The sequence below is a fragment of the Xiphophorus hellerii genome, chromosome 1, assembly GCF_003331165.1.
Source record: "Xiphophorus hellerii strain 12219 chromosome 1, Xiphophorus_hellerii-4.1, whole genome shotgun sequence".
Taxonomy (NCBI): Eukaryota; Metazoa; Chordata; class Actinopteri; order Cyprinodontiformes; family Poeciliidae; genus Xiphophorus; species Xiphophorus hellerii.
Genome location: NC_045672.1, coordinates 14,279,089 through 14,297,149, shown reverse-complemented (window position 1 = coordinate 14,297,149; position 18,061 = coordinate 14,279,089). Strand labels below are relative to the sequence as shown.

The 18,061-nt window shown below is 40.1% G+C and overlaps 1 protein-coding gene across 1 annotated transcript; it reads left to right on the top strand.

The window, feature by feature from the left end:
* The first annotated feature begins 8,320 nt into the window (after nucleotides 1–8,320).
* LOC116726279 (G-protein coupled receptor 61) lies at nucleotides 8,321–15,606 on the top strand. The gene is given in 5 exon segments (XM_075074331.1): nucleotides 8,321–8,795; nucleotides 11,182–11,704; nucleotides 11,706–12,250; nucleotides 12,252–12,381; nucleotides 12,383–15,606. Coding segments are annotated over 4 exon segments (1,416 nt in total). The 5' UTR covers nucleotides 8,321–8,795; nucleotides 11,182–11,407; the 3' UTR covers nucleotides 12,827–15,606.
* Nucleotides 15,607–18,061: the final 2,455 nt, after the last annotated feature.

Genomic DNA, 18,061 nt, shown 5'->3' with positions numbered 1-18,061 from the left:
GGGTGGAGTAGTCGCTCTCAGAAACCTGCAGGTTTGGTTCCTTGCTCCTGCCACGTGTCGCTGTGCCACTGGGGAAGCCGCTTACGTTAACTGAATACACTGAAATATGTGCTGCTTGAATCCCACTGTTAACATCTTATGATGTATTACTCAGTGAAACTGCTATGCATCCCTCTATTGTCTGTACATGGGTCACTGGAGGATGTTGATAAAATTTTTTTGAAAAGTTCAAAATTGTTAAAACATTTTTAATAATTTTAAGTGACGATTCCAGCACTCTTGAGAGCCCCCTGCTGGTTTGGAGGCCTTTAGCAGCTGCAAGTTTAGCTTACTCCTTTCTCCTACCGTTTGCACAGCGACCATTTTATTTTGTTCTTCTGCAGACATGAAGGACTGACGACAGGAGACTGGTGTGAGGAGTTGCACTGCGTGAATGTGACACCAGGTTAATAAAGCCAAAAGTAACTTCTAAAAGTAACTCTTTTCCATCTGTCGCTTTAATCAAAACAAAGATATTTGTGTTACCAAGAGATTTTTATTTTCATTTGTGCTTTTATTCAGTGAAATGACTAACCCCTGATGAACTTATACACTTATGCATACAATATTTTTCTTCCCCTCCATTAATGCTGCATTACAACATCATTGTTTTCTAATCTCTTCCAGAGCTACAATCTCATTTGAAAGGCTTTGAGTTAATCCCCTTATTTTACTTTCCAAATATTCAATAGAGCAGAGATAGAGTCACAGAGGGACATAACTGATAAATTAAAAACATTAGTTATGAAATTGTTTAAAAAAAAAAAAAATGTTCCTGCAGTGTTGCTTTAACTACACTGAATTGCCACGACTAAATCAAACTAAACTCAATAGCTGTGAGGAAAAGAACAATGGAAGAAGTCACACTGACGAAAAGCAATAAAAACCAAGAAGACAGCAGGCGTAGTTATAGATTTAATTGTCTAAAAAAAACAATACGCTCTATGTGGTGACAGGGTTTTGTCATGATGCAAGACAGGAGTTGTTTTTCATATTGCAGACATGAACAGAAAACAGGTGAGCTGATTATTGTTTGCTCATTTATAATGTAGCTATTTTGTTGCCTAACACTGTGAGGAAATACTGATTGTCCTCAGATGACAGAGTTAAATGAATATTAGCATTCACTTTCACTCTTTGATGGACGGATGATTAAGCCAGTTTTGTGACCCAAAAAGGCAATATATGTTGGAATTCCTGCTTTATTTCTGCACCAGTTTGTGGGCGAAAACTAAAACTGATCCCTGACAGTGTTTTAAGTTAAAACGCATAAATCTGTCTATAGGGTCCTGCAGTGAAATCTTCCTGTGTTTCTCATGTATCGCCAGGCCTGTGTGTGCCCAGATTGAAAGCTGCTCGGCTGATTTTCACTTTATCACCCTATCTAAGTGCTGACAGCTGGCCTGCATTATTAACCATGCAGCATCTGCTTGGATCTCACAATCTCATCTCCCCCCTCCTTCTGCTCCTCCTCCTCTTGCTCCTCTGCACATCCAGCCTGCAGGACACAGCTCTGGTTGGCCCAGATGAGGGGACTGAATACACGTGGCAAGGCTGCAGAGAGAGGGGAGGAAAAAAAGACTAAAATGAGGGATCAACCTATACTGCGCTGTTTCTGACTGCAGTCAGTCGTGAGAGATGGTTTTCAGGAGCAGCACATCGAGTCCCGGCCCATTAATATATCCTCGGAGACAAACTCTGCCAAACTACTAAACTGCTATGTGTCATGTCACTGTTTTGTCTTTTGCGGACCTCTGGTATTTGGGATGTTCTCATGAATATGGATTTCCATGACCATTTCTATCACCTATTGTGAATTTGCACAGTTAGTAATAGTTTATTCACCAGCTGTCAAGGCAGAGCGAATGGATTGTGAAGAGTGGGAGTGTGGTATTTACACTCAACACACGACTCTTTATTTCATCAATAATGCGTAGCATATTAGTCGCTTCTGAACTAACTGTATTTAACAGTTTGCTGCACGTCACTTTCAATAGTCTATTATTTTGTTTTCGTCTAAAATAAAAACGACAAGCAGGGGAATTGTGTTACTACAGACAAACTGAAATGGAGATTTGTTTTTACCAAAGAAAAAAAACAAAAACGTTATTCAGTCAAGCCTTGTTTATTGCAATCTTGGTGTGGGATTCATTGTGAATTATGATTGTGGATGAGCTAAATGTAGCCAGGAGACTTTAATTAAACCAGAACAGACCAAATTTACGTGATGTGACATAGAAACTGGCAACTCGAGCAGACAAGGCGAATCTGGGACGAACAAACTTGGAGATACAAAAACGAATCAGTGCCGGGCGGTCTAGCAGTCGGGTCTTGCACAGATATCTGGCCGTTCCCAGGTTCTGGGATTAGCATGCTCATGAGGATGCAGCAGAGGAGCTGGGTTGCTGTACCGCATCCCTTCATGAGCCACTTTGGCCAGAGGCTACAGTTCTTGTGCTTCACTGACACACCACCTCTGTTGTAGATTTCAAAAGGCTTCGACGTTGCAACTCCAGGCAGCAAAATTATACAAGGAGGCATCCATCTTCTCCTTACTGTATTCCCAAAATGCCAAAACAGGGCACTTGGAAAAAAAATAACTATAGAGTATAGAGTAATTTATTAGATTTTTTTTACTTTTTAAATAATTGAAACTCTACAATATAGACAAGATTAATAATACACATGAACTCAATCTCTCTTCAAATACATATGTTCACATATGTTTTCAAAAGTACTTTTTAATATTTTCGTTGACTGTTTTAATGCAGCTCTGACCTTTAATGCGATAAATATAGAAACAAACCCAGGCTGCGAGAGAATGAAAAGAGGTTTTCTGTGCTAATGAAACCTGACTGGAAGTCGTTGATTACGATGTACAAACTCAAACGACTAATTAGCAATATTTTTTTTCAAGAATGTTCCATAAAACAAGATTACTAGGGATAGGTCTGTAGCAGATTAGAGTGCCTTTAGAGGAAAATAAAAATAATTTACAGATTTACACATTTTGTTTAAATATAAATATGGGCTAAGGTAAGTCACACTGCAATCAAAAGTAGTTAGCAAAGACTTTGTAACACCTAAGCATGAACTGTCACATCTACTTAGGTGTCAAATGTCTGAATTCCTATTGTAAAAAAACAAAAAAATTAAAATAAACAAAATAAATAAATAAATAAATGTAGAGGTACAAGATGGTTAAAAAGATTATATAAGACACTCTGTTCTTCCACAAGTGACCAAAACCAATAAACAACCCTGGAGTTTTCAATTTTTAAAATCAGCAAAAATAAAGCTCCATTCAGTAGATTTATTTACTTCTTATAGACTTTTTGAATCATTAAACTACCAATGTTCCAAGCAGAGCCCTCCCCGACGTGTGCAGGTCAAATCTGCAAAGTCTGGACTTGATCATGATGTGGAAGTATTTTCAACTTTTGATTTACTGACTATTTGAATTCAGACATTGCATTGTGAGCATGGGTGGGAAATAATGCATCTAAAATAAACCTAGTCCTAGTCCTACTACCTGGACCTAGTAGCTGCAGCGACTGAAAATATGTGATGTGCTGGTGGCAGTGCATTATTATGGCATTATTATTGCCAATAATGTAGATATTGGCTCCATTATCTCCACCAGATAATGCAGCCAATATCTTCAGCAGGCTGCTTGCCTGTCTGCTCAGACAGGTTTCTAAAAAACGACCTCATCAGCCAATTTAGTTTTTGGTCGAATGAACTAAATCTACTGACTTTGACCAATTATTTTACTGTTTGAAAGTGTGACATTATTTTTTAAACTAGTGTAAATGAGCTGATTTAGCCAGAACAGTGTCACAGTATAAATGGATAGTTGCACTATTCTGTGATCTTCAGACCTCCAGTGCCATGGGATTACGGATTATCTGCTCCAAGAAACATAAAACCGCTTATGGGATTTTTTTTTTTTCTCCCCCTGCATTTTGATATGGAAGTTGGAAAAAAAAGTCTTACTCCTTTTCTGCTGGATTACTTCACTGAACATGTTTTGTGTCAAAAATGGCTGAAGATGAGATGTTACAGAGATAAGATGATTTAGATAAAATAAGAAGAAATTCAACCAAACCACACATCTTCGAAGCAGTACACAAAAAGCAAACTGTGAATGTTTTTGCACCATTTAATGTTTTGTGCTGTTTCTTCCTCTGTGCAATTCCAAGTAATGATTCCTTTTAACTCAGGAATGTTGTCTTTATAATTAAGCAAAATCACCTGAAGGCCACTTATGGCTCCATCAAAAACCTGCTCCTCTCTCTGCTCCTCCACAAAAATGACATTAATAATCAAATTGTTCTCTTCATGGACATCATCACATCTAAGTCAGAAGTATCTGAGGATACCTTACTTCTTAAGAGGAAAACTTTTGTATGTAATTTATGTTTTTATAAATTAACAGATGAATCAGTGAAATTGTGGCACATCACTCACCTGTCAGAGAGTCACAAACATCCCTGCACAGGAGTTGAAGAAGAGCATCTGATTAATAAATATAGTGTCCTCAATTGTTTAGTAAACAAAGGAAACATGGTTAATCTCAAACTACTCCAACAATGAATGGTCAATTAAAAATTAGATATAATCTTAGTGTTTTTTAATGTAGACTTTTTTCCTCCTTACTTCTGTGTTATTCCGCCTCCCTGGGCAGACGGCGGTGTTGGACATTGGTACTCATCAGTGACTCAGAGCGTGCAGGATGTCAGCGCCAACCTGGACTCAGCAGAGAGTGCTAATTGTGTCTACTTGGACAGCAGCGCCTGACTCTGGGAAATGAAGCAGCACAAGACCGCTACTGTTGCTGGACAGCATATTTCCTGGCTGTTTACGCAGAACAGGTTGTCCAAGAGCTCCCAGCAAGCTTTCGCGTTGTATCCGGACTATCTGTTTAGGAAATTCATCAAACAACTTTCCTTTTTTTTCTGCTGTATCTGATACTATTCCACCAAACAAATGAAGTATTTTTGAATACTGCTTTAAAGACTGAGTGTCCTTAAAGCAGTGATGAAGATATTACATTGGGGTTTGATTTTCTGACTATTCTGAGTGAGTGAATCGTGTCAATCAGTATTTGGAGACAAATATTCAAACAAATGGTGAGACATTAAGCACAAGCAAAAAACCTTCAATCCCTGCTGCTATGTTTATAGCGTAATTTGAAGTTTTCACCACGTTGGGATTTTATGCACAAAAACAGGTGATTTCTTTCAAAATGTTTCGCCAGTAAAGTGTGACACACATTAACAGTCAGCCTCCTTTACAATGATTTTCTTGAATAGAGTCCAGTGAAACCAAAAGCCTGCATATATCACATTACTTGTAAATAAGGTCGATCGTATCTCAGTGCAAATACAGCTAGAGAACATTAGTGAACAAGCAACATCATGAGAACCGAGGGATCAGAGCAGACAGGTCAGGCATAAAGCTGTGGGAAACCTTAATGCAGGGCAGGGTTAATAAACAATAACCCTGTGTTAGAACATCCCACAGATGATAAGAGTATGGTAAAGCTGTGGGCGCACCAAGGAAAGCTTTTGTCAGAGAAGCCACTCTGGAGGTGCTGCAGTAATCCCAGCTCAGGTGGGAAAATCAGTTTACAAATCTTGACTTTTTCTCGGAGAGGAACAGCAAACCAGGTCAGAGTCGATAGGAGAAATGTTTAATTGTAAAGAAAAAGAATGCAATACCTGCGCCTAATTCAATAATGTTCTTCCTGAGGCCTTTTCAGACTTGGATTTGCTAATAATTTAAAAGTTGTGTATCATTTTCCGTCTACCTCTTGAATGTGAGCTGTTGGTGTTGGTCTGTCACATAAAATCACAATAACACACATTGAAGTATGTAGTTGAAAGGGAACAAAATGTAGAAAAACATAGTGAATACTGTCACTAGGTGCTATTATTCTGTACGGACTGTGGTTTGAATTTTTAAAAACAGCACGATGCACAGAGTTGTTCTGAAAATGTTTCTTCTAACACTGTGTTCTGAAAGTGCAACCTCCCTCATGTACTAGGATGGGTTTTCTGGTTCTTAGATTCAACATAAAGAAAGAATACAAATCAGAGAAAGGTCTTTTAATAAATACCATTTTAAATAATTTTTCATTCCCATCAGTTTAGTTTTAAAATGAATGAACCCTCAGGGTTGGTTTTCACTCAAGGGAGAAAATGAAGCCTTTCTAAAGTCATCCAGCTTTGTTTAGACTGAAGCAAAAGGACTTTGCAGAACAATTTAGTGTGTGTGACGTAAGCCGAGTCGTAAGCTGGCCTAAATACACTCAGATAGAGACTGAAGGAACTGCATCATTCTTATTTCTCCTTTTGCATCTCAAAGGAATTCACCTTGACTACGGATGAAAACTTATTTTCCAGCAGCATGAAAGGCCGAATAGAAATAATAAAATTTGTAAAACTTGCATGATAGTGACATGACTAAGCATGCATTGAGGCAGGTTATAGCCAATGAAATGTCCGCTCTACACGCATGAATCAAATCATTGCTTCTGTGCAGCAAAGATGATAAAACATTTTCATGGATTTCCAGATATGACTTGTTAAATGTGAGAGCTCCCCCTACTGGCAGCATCTGAGCTAGTGGCGGTGCAGTCACATGAGATCAGTAGCAGTAATTGAACTTTAATCAGCCCACCTGTGTTTAGTTAAGCACAGGGAACAGGACAAACACAGACACAACACAGTCAGAAGACACAATGAACGCCTCCACAAATGGCTGCTGATGCATGCTGGGTAGTGAGGCCGTTTGCCCTGAGGTTCACGCTGCGGTGGGGAGCAGGGGCCACACGGGGAAGCTAAAGTTGGTGTTGCTATGGAGACCATTGTGTTTCCCTCCCTTGTGATTGGTGCTCCTGGCATGACCAAGGATCTGCTATTTCCGTCATGATTCAACACCTCGGACACGAGCGCGGTCACAGGATGCGCACGCACACATCAACACACACAAAGGGGCCGCTGTGCTCACGTCCCAGCTTGAAAATACCTCAGATTAACATACAACGGACTTGTTATTTGTAAAAATCGACTTAAGCACTTCAGTTTCTTCTAACATTAAGAAGCTAAACTCAGTGAGCGTACAAAACCCAATACTGTTTTTCCTTCTATCATAATCCGAGGCTAGTTTTTTAGCGCCCAAAGGCCCTTAACAGGGAAACCTTCAGGAGACAAACAAGGCAGTAATTGGATCAATAAATTAATATGCTTTTAAATGACCAATTGATTTATTGGAGGAAAAAAAGTAATGACAAACTCATCTGGGTTTATGAAGCTCCGTGTCAAGTGATGAATCAATCCATCAGGAAGCACTCAGCGTGAAGAGAAGGCGTGACAGAAAATCCCAGCCATGTAAATCCTCATTTCACAGCCTGACAGTAAAGTACAGTAACATAAATGGATGAAAGGAGCTGACAGACACAACAGCAACCATTTTACATAAAAACAGAAGCAAAAAAGTGCTCAAAACACACCATCAGAAATCCCTTATGTGCGCCATGACAGATGCCTCTTACAGATTTTTTGATTTTGCGTATTTATACAACTGTAAATAGACAAGAATAATCTAGATAAGATCAATGGAGGCAGAAACAAACATTTGCAGAACACAAATTAAGAAACTGCTTAAGATGTTAAGAGTAACAAATAAAATAAAAATTAAAAAAACAAGTACAGGATCCTGCCACGTTTTAATTCCATTTTATTAACCCCACGTCTCGGTATTAAAATGTTTATTTATTAGTCTGGAGTAACATTATAATCTCTAATAATTTCATAATTAATAATTTCATTACCCGGAAGTGGAAAATCATGACAGGTAACTGAAAATGAGGCGTGAAAATATAAATCTTTGTGTAATTAATCTGTATCACGTATTGTAGTTAGTAAATTGAGTTAGTGAAATAAATGAACTTTTCATAAATATTCTGATTTCTTGAATATGACTGTGTAGGTTCAACAGGGGACCAGGTTGGTTTGTCACCTGAATATATACAACAATCACTGGGAAATTGCAGAAACTCTTGAAGAGTAAGATGTCTCCTCATATCAATAATTGATGATGAATGTAAAAAAATAAACACGGTTCCTCAGGGTAACGGTGGCTGTTACTAGGATCTGGATTGACCTGTGGTACGGTGACCAGAAGGAGTGAAAAGTAGGGAAATGTCTTTCGGTGTGCAGAGGCACTAAGACCCAGTGGAGAACGAGGGAACCTGCCTGCCCACCGCTGCCTGCACAGCTCTAGCAGTCGCTCTGGACGACACCAAGAGTCTCCGTGTGTGTGTGTGTGTGTGGGGGTGTGTGTGTGTGTGTGAAAGTGTGTGAGGTGGGGGGAGTATGTCCACCCATTTGGGCATCATTAATTCCTGCTCCTGTTCTTGCCTCTGGATCACCTTGATGTTCAGAGAGGCAAAGATAAAACTGAGAGGGTGGGTGTGTGTGGGCGTGTGTGTGTGTGACTGAATGACATGAAAGCATGCGACCGGTCTGAGGCATGGCAAATTGAAACGGCCCAGGTGAGGAGGAGACTCAGGACTCTCATCCTCCCCCTCCTCTTCCTCCTTGCTCCTTTCCTCCTCTCCCTTCTTCCCTCCCTGTGACGTGGTGTGTATCAGTGTTTGCTGTGTGTGTGGGTGAGAAAGCAAAACAGGTCAGCAGTGCCTCAGCAGACTGGGAACCTTCACAGGAGGAAGCAGCCCTCTGCAGACTCAGGTATGTCACTAACTATTCATCACACACACATATCTCCAGCCACAGCTGCCCCCCTCAGCGGAGCGAGAAGGTGGGTTGAAGGTAGAAAGAATGACTCATGAGGCAGGAGGATGTTCCACCACATCTCTGCTTCTTCATGCAAAACAACAAACTACAGACGCAAACACCTCGTTTTCCACACTGTGTCACTACTGCTGCTCGTGCGTCGCTGCAGGAAAGTCAGAAAGACGCGAAGCGAGAGGTTCGGCTGAACAACAGCCTACTTTTTTTCTGCTTGCAGCAAACAGTGTCATGTGCATATGATAGGGTCATATGTTTCCAAGTCAGCAGTCCGAGGGACTCAGCACAGCCTTGGATTGTAGCTTTGTATGAATTTTTTTCGAGTGTGTGAGTCCAAGTTTGAACTGAAATTGCACTGCTGTTTCTGATTTGATTGCATTAAGTGTGCTAAATGTTTCTTTCCCACAATAAATAGTTCTATTTGTGTGGTTTGTATCTCATAAAATGGATCATTTAAAAATTCCTGAGCTTTTCAGATGACACTTAGCTCAATGAGACCTTTTTATAAACTGGACTGCTTCTCTGTACAACAAAGTGGTGATAATGTTCGGCTTTTATGTAAGTATGAATGGAGCAGTCTTAGATTTTCATGGTCTGGAAACCTTTAGTAAAATGCTCACAATTTAAAATTACTAGCAAAAAAAATAAAACAGGATCAAATTGCTTTTACTTACAAAAAAGCGATAACATTCCCTATCACTGCTAATATATTATGATATATTAATTTTATGAGTTATAATGAGGTTTTTTGTAACACTTATTTACAGTTATTTTGATTTTATGCACAGCTTTAAGCAAAAGCACAGGATCTCTTTGCCATTCTCCTTTTTATGGAGTAACACTGGGACTAAAGAAAGCTTATATTGGAGGGTTAACTAGTTAGGCTATCTGCTGTGGTAGCCAGACTGCAGTCACTTCTGTAGTTGGGTTTTGTGGTGGAGCTTCTTTAGTTTCCACCTCAGGACTTTCTGTGGTGGAAACTGGTTACTTTTCAATTGGTAATTTATCAGAACAACCCAATTTGTCTTTGCTTGTCTCCAAGGAAAAAAAGCACAGAGGCCTTTTTTCAACTAGTTGAAGCACCAGGTGGTGGAGAGACAGCCATACTTCACGATATGGTCTGTACAATCTAATAAAATTGCATTCACTTTGGGATTTTCGCTAACATCTCTTTAAACAGTAGTAATGATGAGATGGAAAATTTAAGTTTTCAACGTGCAACTTTCCAAGACCTTGATATACCTCAGCTCCCGCCCACTTTAAAGTAATAATCCACAGTTGCTTCTCCATCATAGGAAGTTTAAATAAGTGACTCGATCCCCTTGACCTGTTAAGAAAAGACCACCCACTGTCTTACGCCCGCACCTGTCAGGTGATGGCTGCTGCCTGTTGTGTGTATACGTGGGCAGGAGAGTAGACCTGCAGGGGACGAGGCCTGTGACACCTATGAAGTGGAAAACTTGCACCTGCAGGTGAGCAGCATATGGAAATGTACCAAAGCTTTGGTGCTCATTCCTGAGCTTTAACACTGCGTGGGGTTGTGTCCAGGTGAGGTTGTGACGGTAAACACTGCCTACTCGACTGGCAAACACTGAAACAATCTGCTGAGGGTGACCCACCACCATACGCATGAATCCTATTTGATTTCATAAGAGAAATCTCTGTAAAGTTTTCTGGTGTTTTCCTAATGGCAGGAAGACATGTCAGGATTTTTGCGATATGAAAAGCGCTCATCGATCTCCTCCTCACATCACTTAAGACAGCAGGGAGCTCTGCAATGCTGAGTTTTGCAGTTTATTTGGACGTCCATAATTTCTTCTCCGCTCTCTTAATGCGGACATATGGTTCAACCCTTTGCTTTTAGCTTCTCCCTGGGGGCTTGCTGCCTTGAAAACACACATCTGAGGATGCAGATGTCAAAATAGCCAATAAATTATGGCCTTGTCTGTAAATAAGTGCAGCCGGCATTGAGATAACTTTTAAGAGACAGAAAAGGTTTGGGCCAACCTAGGGCAATGCATTTAGAGGAATAAAAAAAACTACTTTTCACAACTTAAAGCTTCGAAATGATTAACTCTATAACATCTTATCAATGTTTTTGCACTTCTGCACTGAATGTTACATAAGAATGGAAGAGTTGGAGTTTGATGCTAGAAGGATTTGTGCATAATAATAATAATTATTGCACATCTTACAAACTTGATACACAACCAGTTTTAGTGTCTGACATCATTCATTGAAGCACACTCCCCAAAAGACAGATTCATTTCAAGACTATAAAGTCCATGTGAAGAAGTAAATGACTTAGTGACTCTTTTTCTTTCAGGTCTTTGCTGAGAGGGATAGTCAAGAAAGGACTCCTTCGTTTACAAGATCATCTACGTCAAGGTGAAGACTTGAATCATCATCTGCCAACCTCCAAACTCAAATCCTCACTGGTTACTATGACCAACACCAAAGGCTGAACTTCTCAGATCCCCCCTTTGACAGAGGAGGATGGGTGATGGACCCATGAAATTCAGCAATCTCCCTCCTCTTCATTCCATCCTCTCATGGAGCATACCATCAGACCACGGCCCTCCTGGAACAACGCGTCTGCCACCTCCACATTCCAAAACTCTTTTCGGCCAAATGTCTCCAACATAACCAGACAAATCGGAACTACCGATAATGGGATAGATCTGAATCAGATCTTGGGGCTGTGTGCTATGCTCGTCATGGACGTCCTGGCGGTGGTGGGGAACTTGGCTGTAATGATTGTCATCACTAAAACGCCGCAGCTGAGGAAGTTTGCCTTTGTGTTCCACCTCTGTCTGGTGGATCTGCTGGCGGCGCTGCTGGTGATGCCAGCTGGGGATGCTGTCAGACCGGATCCTGGAGGATGAGGCCCTATGTCGAAGCTACCTCTGCCTGAGTGTGTGTCTAGTGAGCGCTGCCATCCTCACCATCTGTGCCATCAACGTGGAGCGGTACTACTACATCGTCTATCCCATGCGTCATGAGGTGAAGATGACGGTCGGAGTGGTGGTAGCGGTGCTAGTTGGGATCTGGATTAAAGCTCTCGTCATGTCGATGTTGCCCCTGCTAGGATATCTGTTTCAGGATTCCCCAACTGTGGGGACTCCTGAAGTCCTCCTTCCCAGTAAGAGACACTGCTCCCTCCACTGGACAGGAGGCAGGACCACACGTCTTGTTTTCATGGTTTTCTTTACTGTAATCTATTTTCTGTGCCCCATGCTGATCATTTTGGTGGTCTACTGCAATATGTTTAAGGTGGCCCGAGTAGCATCCATGCACCATGGTCCCAACCCCACCTGGGTGGACACATCAAGACAACGCTCTGACTCTGTCAGCAGCCACTCCACCATGGCAGCAAGCCTTGGAGGCACCTGGAGCACGTACAACTCCTCAAAGGACCTTCAGTGGTGGGAAGGCCGCAGCAGTTTTGGTGGCAGTCGGTGGTCAGTTCTTCTGCTGCTGGCTGCCATATTTCTCCTTTCACCTCTACTCGGCTGTCATTTCCACCGCAGCCGGCCTCACTGACCCAACTGGAGGACTTGGTCACATGGATCGGCTATTTCTGCTTCACCTCCAACCCCTTTTTCTACGGCTGCCTGAACCGTCAGATTCGAGAGGAGCTGGGCCGCCACCTGGCTTGCATCTTCAAGAGGGCCGGGCCCGTCGAGGGGGAGCAGCTGCCAAGCCGCGAAGCCTCCATTGAGGAGAACTTTTTACAGTTCCTCCAGGGCACTGGATGCAATCTGGAGCCCTGCAACTCTCACAGCAGAGCGAGCCCGGAGGAGGCAGGAACTGAAGGTCTTCAAGAATCAGCTGTTGAGCAGAACACGCCAGCTGACTTCCCCATCCCAGGGCAGATCCTAGAGGAAACCGCAGAGTTCATACAGCAGCAACAGCTGAACAATGAGCTTTGTGTGTCAGAGAACTGCTGCAAGACTGTGCCAGAGATATAACTGCCTCATGTACTGTTTCTTCCGCCATCTAATAACCCTATGAACATGTTTAGTTTTATTCATAGTGTTTCTTATTCATGCTGCAACATTTTTTTCCCCAAGTGACAGATCAAGCGCACTGCAAAATGTGTTCTAGAGTTGGGCTTTGGGTCAGAACCCGACGAACCCTTGAAGAATTCCAGTTTTGCGCATCGCTGACTGCCCCGTTACATGTTTTGGGAGTCATATTGTGTCATGCGGTTTTTGCTTTGCGTCACATAACACTTGATGTTTTGGTTACAGTTCAAGTGACGTGACGAACTTTGTATAAACATGAAGAGGCTCTGAGACAATGCAAGAGCATAAATCAGGGATAGAGTAGTTTTAAGTGCTGAATGACTTCTTTAATATTCTCCAGAAATGTATTTATTTATTAAGTGTTCAACATCTATTAGCACTTTCCATAAAAACAAAGTGATCCTGGGCTAATGCACAAAGCGAAGCGCTGTTTTTCATGTCAAAAAAGGTGGATTTGTATATCGGGGTTTTTTTTTGTCCTTTTGATAATTTTATTTAAATATTTTGATTTCAGAACAAAAGAGAACCTCCTTTACAATTAGTCCGAATTGACTCGGACATAAATATCGATAAATGTTCTAAACTGGTGGTTCTCAAATTGTTGTTTTTTTTAACAACTATCACCTTGGTAAGCAATACCTTCTCTAAAGTACCGCCATACTATCAACACGACAGGACGTGGAAATAGAAATCCACCAGCTTCACTGAAGGAAGACGCTTAAATACAAGCTCCATTTTTACAGACACTGAATTTTTCCAGTTTGAAGAAAAAGTCAACAACGAGGTTCATATAAATCATAATTGTAAGAGAGAAAACAGGAGGTTTCTGATCTGAATTTATCGTGATACACACAGTTAAAAGAAACAGTGGCGTATAGCCTCTTTTGTAGAACTTGTTGCTGCAGCCTTTGCACAAAATGTAGAGAAAAAACATTGCCATTAGCTTGTGTGGCTAACAGCAGTTAGCTAAGTAGGCTAACTAAGCACATCAGTTAGCAAATCCAACTGGTTTTTGATTTGATTTCTAACATGGTTTAGTCAGAGACCAAATTTTTAACTTTGGGTGTAAATGGAGCAAAACATACTTGTATGTAATCTGGTTGTCTTGGGTTTACTATCTTCTGCTGAATCAAAGTCAATTCGTTTGCTTTTACTTTGGAATATTATAGTTTAAAAAAAAAGTATGCTAAATGCAGCCCAAGAACCACAATTCAAAAGTCACGGATTTAAGCTAATTGAGAAAAATAACCACTTAAACGTACAGAAAAAAAGTGCTTTCAAAAACATGAAGAAAGATATTTTCTACTTTTACTAAAGATTTTAAGGTATTGCATTGAATCATCTGTTTTCATCATGTACTTATTTTCTGTTTTCACTGCACACCACCAAGGAAATAAAGGCTACAATATTCCAAAGGCTTTAAAGAAAAAAAATGATGCGTTGAAGTAACGTAACTTTTATTGTGTTGAACAGGATTCTTTCGCAGCTTTTGCTGCGGCTGGTATTTATAATAAACAGGCTGAGAGTGTATTTTTAGCCATTTTCCAGAATGTTATTATCATGTTTATCTGTTCTTAGTCTTGTGATTATCACCTCCTCACCAAAATGGGAGACTCGTGATTTCAGCCCCTTCCACTCAAAGACAAACATTGTGGATGGTTTAGTTTGTTTATCAGCAGCGGGGTTTTAGGCTCCGTCAGAAAACAGCCGCCTTGCCATGTTAGAAAAACTGCAGGAACAAAACGTGGCGCTCATTACACCCAGTGATGTCTGCGCTGTTTACAGGTAAACACCAGAGCGGTGTGAACACTCCCGTGTTTGTGCAATAAACAACCAGGCTTGTTGTGGCTACACACAGCACAGAGGTGTGACAACGCTCACACACATGGAAAGCTTTGCCTTTGGCCTCGTTTAGCAACAAATGGAAGACACCGGAGACACTTTTTCTGTTCCCAGGCCGAAAGCCAGACGGTTTGTTCAAGTCACACTGTAGCAGTGACCGACGTCGTAAAGACGACAGATTTGCTCATCTCTAAAGAAAAGGCACCTTTTGTGCTGTTTTCCTCTATTTTGGACTCGTCTCATACGGGAAAGTTGGCGAGATCACAAGACTCTGAACACAAGGCAAACAGCCAAGACAAAACAAAAATGTCTTTTTGTCAGGGGGAACACATAGCACTCTTAATTTCCTTGCTGTTTGACTTTGTTGCAGACATGTTTTAAAATGTTTATTTTTGAAAAATAAAAAAAATAATTGAATTTGCGAAGTCACAGCCACATAGCAACTTTGAACACTATAAAAGACGAATCAGTGGCACAGTCTTTTGTGTTCCTCACTTTGTGTGTGTTAATTTATTATCAGCACTTATTAAACTGTCGTCTTTTAGTTACAAGATCATATAAATGCCTTGATTTTTAACACCAGCGTTTAACAACATCAGCAAAACTGCCCTGACCAGTCTGATAAAATGCTTTCAACTCTCTTCCTGTCAAACATCTCTTCTCTTCCAAAGAAGAAGATGAAGCAGCTTGCTGACCTGGTGGAAGGTGGACAATTTATTTACTTTTTAACTGCAGTGTTGTCCTCCGTATCACACCAAAGAGATGGATGTGTTCATTTTCCTTTGTGCATCTCTTTTTTGTACCTGAGCTGAAAAGACTGTTATTCCTCATGTATATTCTCCGTCTGCTGAACTCATTAAAGACAACAGAAATTATTTTAACTCATGTGTTGCGCTTGTTGTTGCTACAGACTATGTTTAGATCCAAAACTTCCAGGAGTTCAATTAGTTTATTGAAACGATAAATGCAATGAGGCATTTAGGAAAAGGTCGGATGCTGGGTCAAACTTTTACCAACATAATTTAAATAAGCATGACTTCATGTATTTTATTTCTAGCACATTATTTCTTTCTTTCTGATAGTTTACCTGCAGACTTCTGCACCTTTTTTTTTGCTTATTTTTTGTTCAGTCCTCATATTGAAAATGTTATTTTTTAAAAACTTTGATTAAAATGGCAAAACTGGACATGTGAAAGACTAAAGAAGCTTCAGTCATTCGCTGAGCAGTGTCTGACAGTCAAGTTCTTAAGTCATGACGGGAAAGCAGGCAACAATCTGACACAATTTTCTACGTTTGCTCCAGGTTTTCAGCCATTAAATCTTTGTGGGTGACTTTTTCTTTTTTGTATATATAAAACTATCATCTCCAGTATTTTTCATAAACATCACAAAAAAAAAAATCTAAACAAAATGTGTCTTTTAAAATCAACTCAGGATGTCAAGGTCGAGGTTTATTTCGTAACTGATACAATTTCAAGTCGTTTAGGATATTTTAAATATGCTCTACAAATTAATTCCTGAATGAGCCCATTTTCCACAAATAATTAGGCTATATTCCAGATAAAAAATTAGCAAACAGGCGAATCCACAAATACTAAACTGCAAAAAGGTAGAGGTTCATTATAATTGTCTTAAACACAAAGGTTTTTTTCCGGCTTCATTACACGTTGCGCTTGCTGCAGCACTTTGGATCATCTGAAAGCTGTCAAGTGCGACTTTCTCATGAAAATGTCAAGATTAGCTATCCTTACATTTTTTTTAATTTAACTATCATAATACTTATTAATATTATAATTATTTCTTAATTTATTCTCAATTTCTTGTAAATTGTTGCTGCTTTCTACACATATAGTAATTTTTTTAAACATCCACCGTCAGTTTAAGATTGTTGAAATCTGAATTTATTATTTTTAATAATTATATAGTATTATTTTTCCTATATTGTAAGCTTTCCCTGGGTCTTTTATTCTTATTTCTTTCTGTAACCTGCTGCTGATACACCTGAATCGGGACAATAAGAAACATTTCTATTATATCCTATAGTTTCTTTATTATTTCCAGGTGTCTACTGAGTTGCTGCTGGTCCATATTCCCTCAGAGCGCCTTGTCTTCTTCCTGATCCGTTTATTTTTCATACCCTCTCCTGTGCTGCTCCCCATCGGTCACAGCCGCAGCCTTCATGTCGAGTGGTGCAGGGCGCCTCCTGCAGAGCGCAGCAACACTTCAAACAGCCTGACCTTTGTTCCCAGCTACCACACTCAATACAAGTGCCACCAACTTGTCACTTCTGAAGGTCACCGGGGGCACAATGGGAGAGTTTGGGTGTAAACATACGCCTTGAAACAGGCTCCGAAGAGATGACACACACAGACTCACGACACCATCAACAAGACTCGGTGCGGAGGCTGACTGCAGTGATGGACCAGAGATTAACTCAATTACAAGAAATTCTCACCTACTCTCAAATCTTGACTTCTTGTAAATCAGCTGTTGCCTTGGTGATGTGCAGGCATAGCAAGGGTTAGCTCGGCAGCAGGAGCAGGAGGCGGGAGTCGATCAAGGAGAAGAAATGTGGCTTATTTTGATAAAATAATTCTGCATTCAAAGACATAAACACAGCACTCTTCTAGTTCCTTCACTTAAATTATATATATAATTATCTTTCAAAAATAATGTTTCTTCTTTAAGGAAGGTATACAGTATACACCATGCTTTGGAAAAGTGTTCATATTTCCTGAATATTTTTACGTTGTTTACTGCAAACTTTATGTCACTGGGATTCTACATGCAAATGCAAGGTTGGGCTTCATTGAATTGTGGAAAGACTGCTGATGCATGTTGTGTTTGTTTGTTCTACAAAGAAAAAGTCTTAAAGTGTGCCATACATTTGTTCAGTTCCTATCAGGAAACATTTTGCGGAATATTTTACACCTTTTAATTACAGTTTTAAGGCTTTAGAGGTATTTCTCTACCAGCTTTTTACATCCACAGCACTGTTTCTCAAGGTCCACTTGCCACATTTAAGAAACACTCACAGACCATCTAATTTGAAATTGCCCCCACAATAACACATATTAAACCTGAAATGAAATTTAGCAGTCTTAACTCATTGTTTTTGTTCCTCCTAATGTGAAAGGTGGTGCTGTTTTGTAAATGTAACTGGCCCACAATAAAACCATGAACGAATCTACTCAGGCATTTTGAGCTATTTACAGATTTTGAAAGTGTGGATTCTAAACTTTCCAATGATAGAAAACACATAGAAATACAATTTTTTTAAAAAAAGCTTTTACTACAAGCATTGTGTGCATTAATAACGTTTTAGGGCTATTTGTA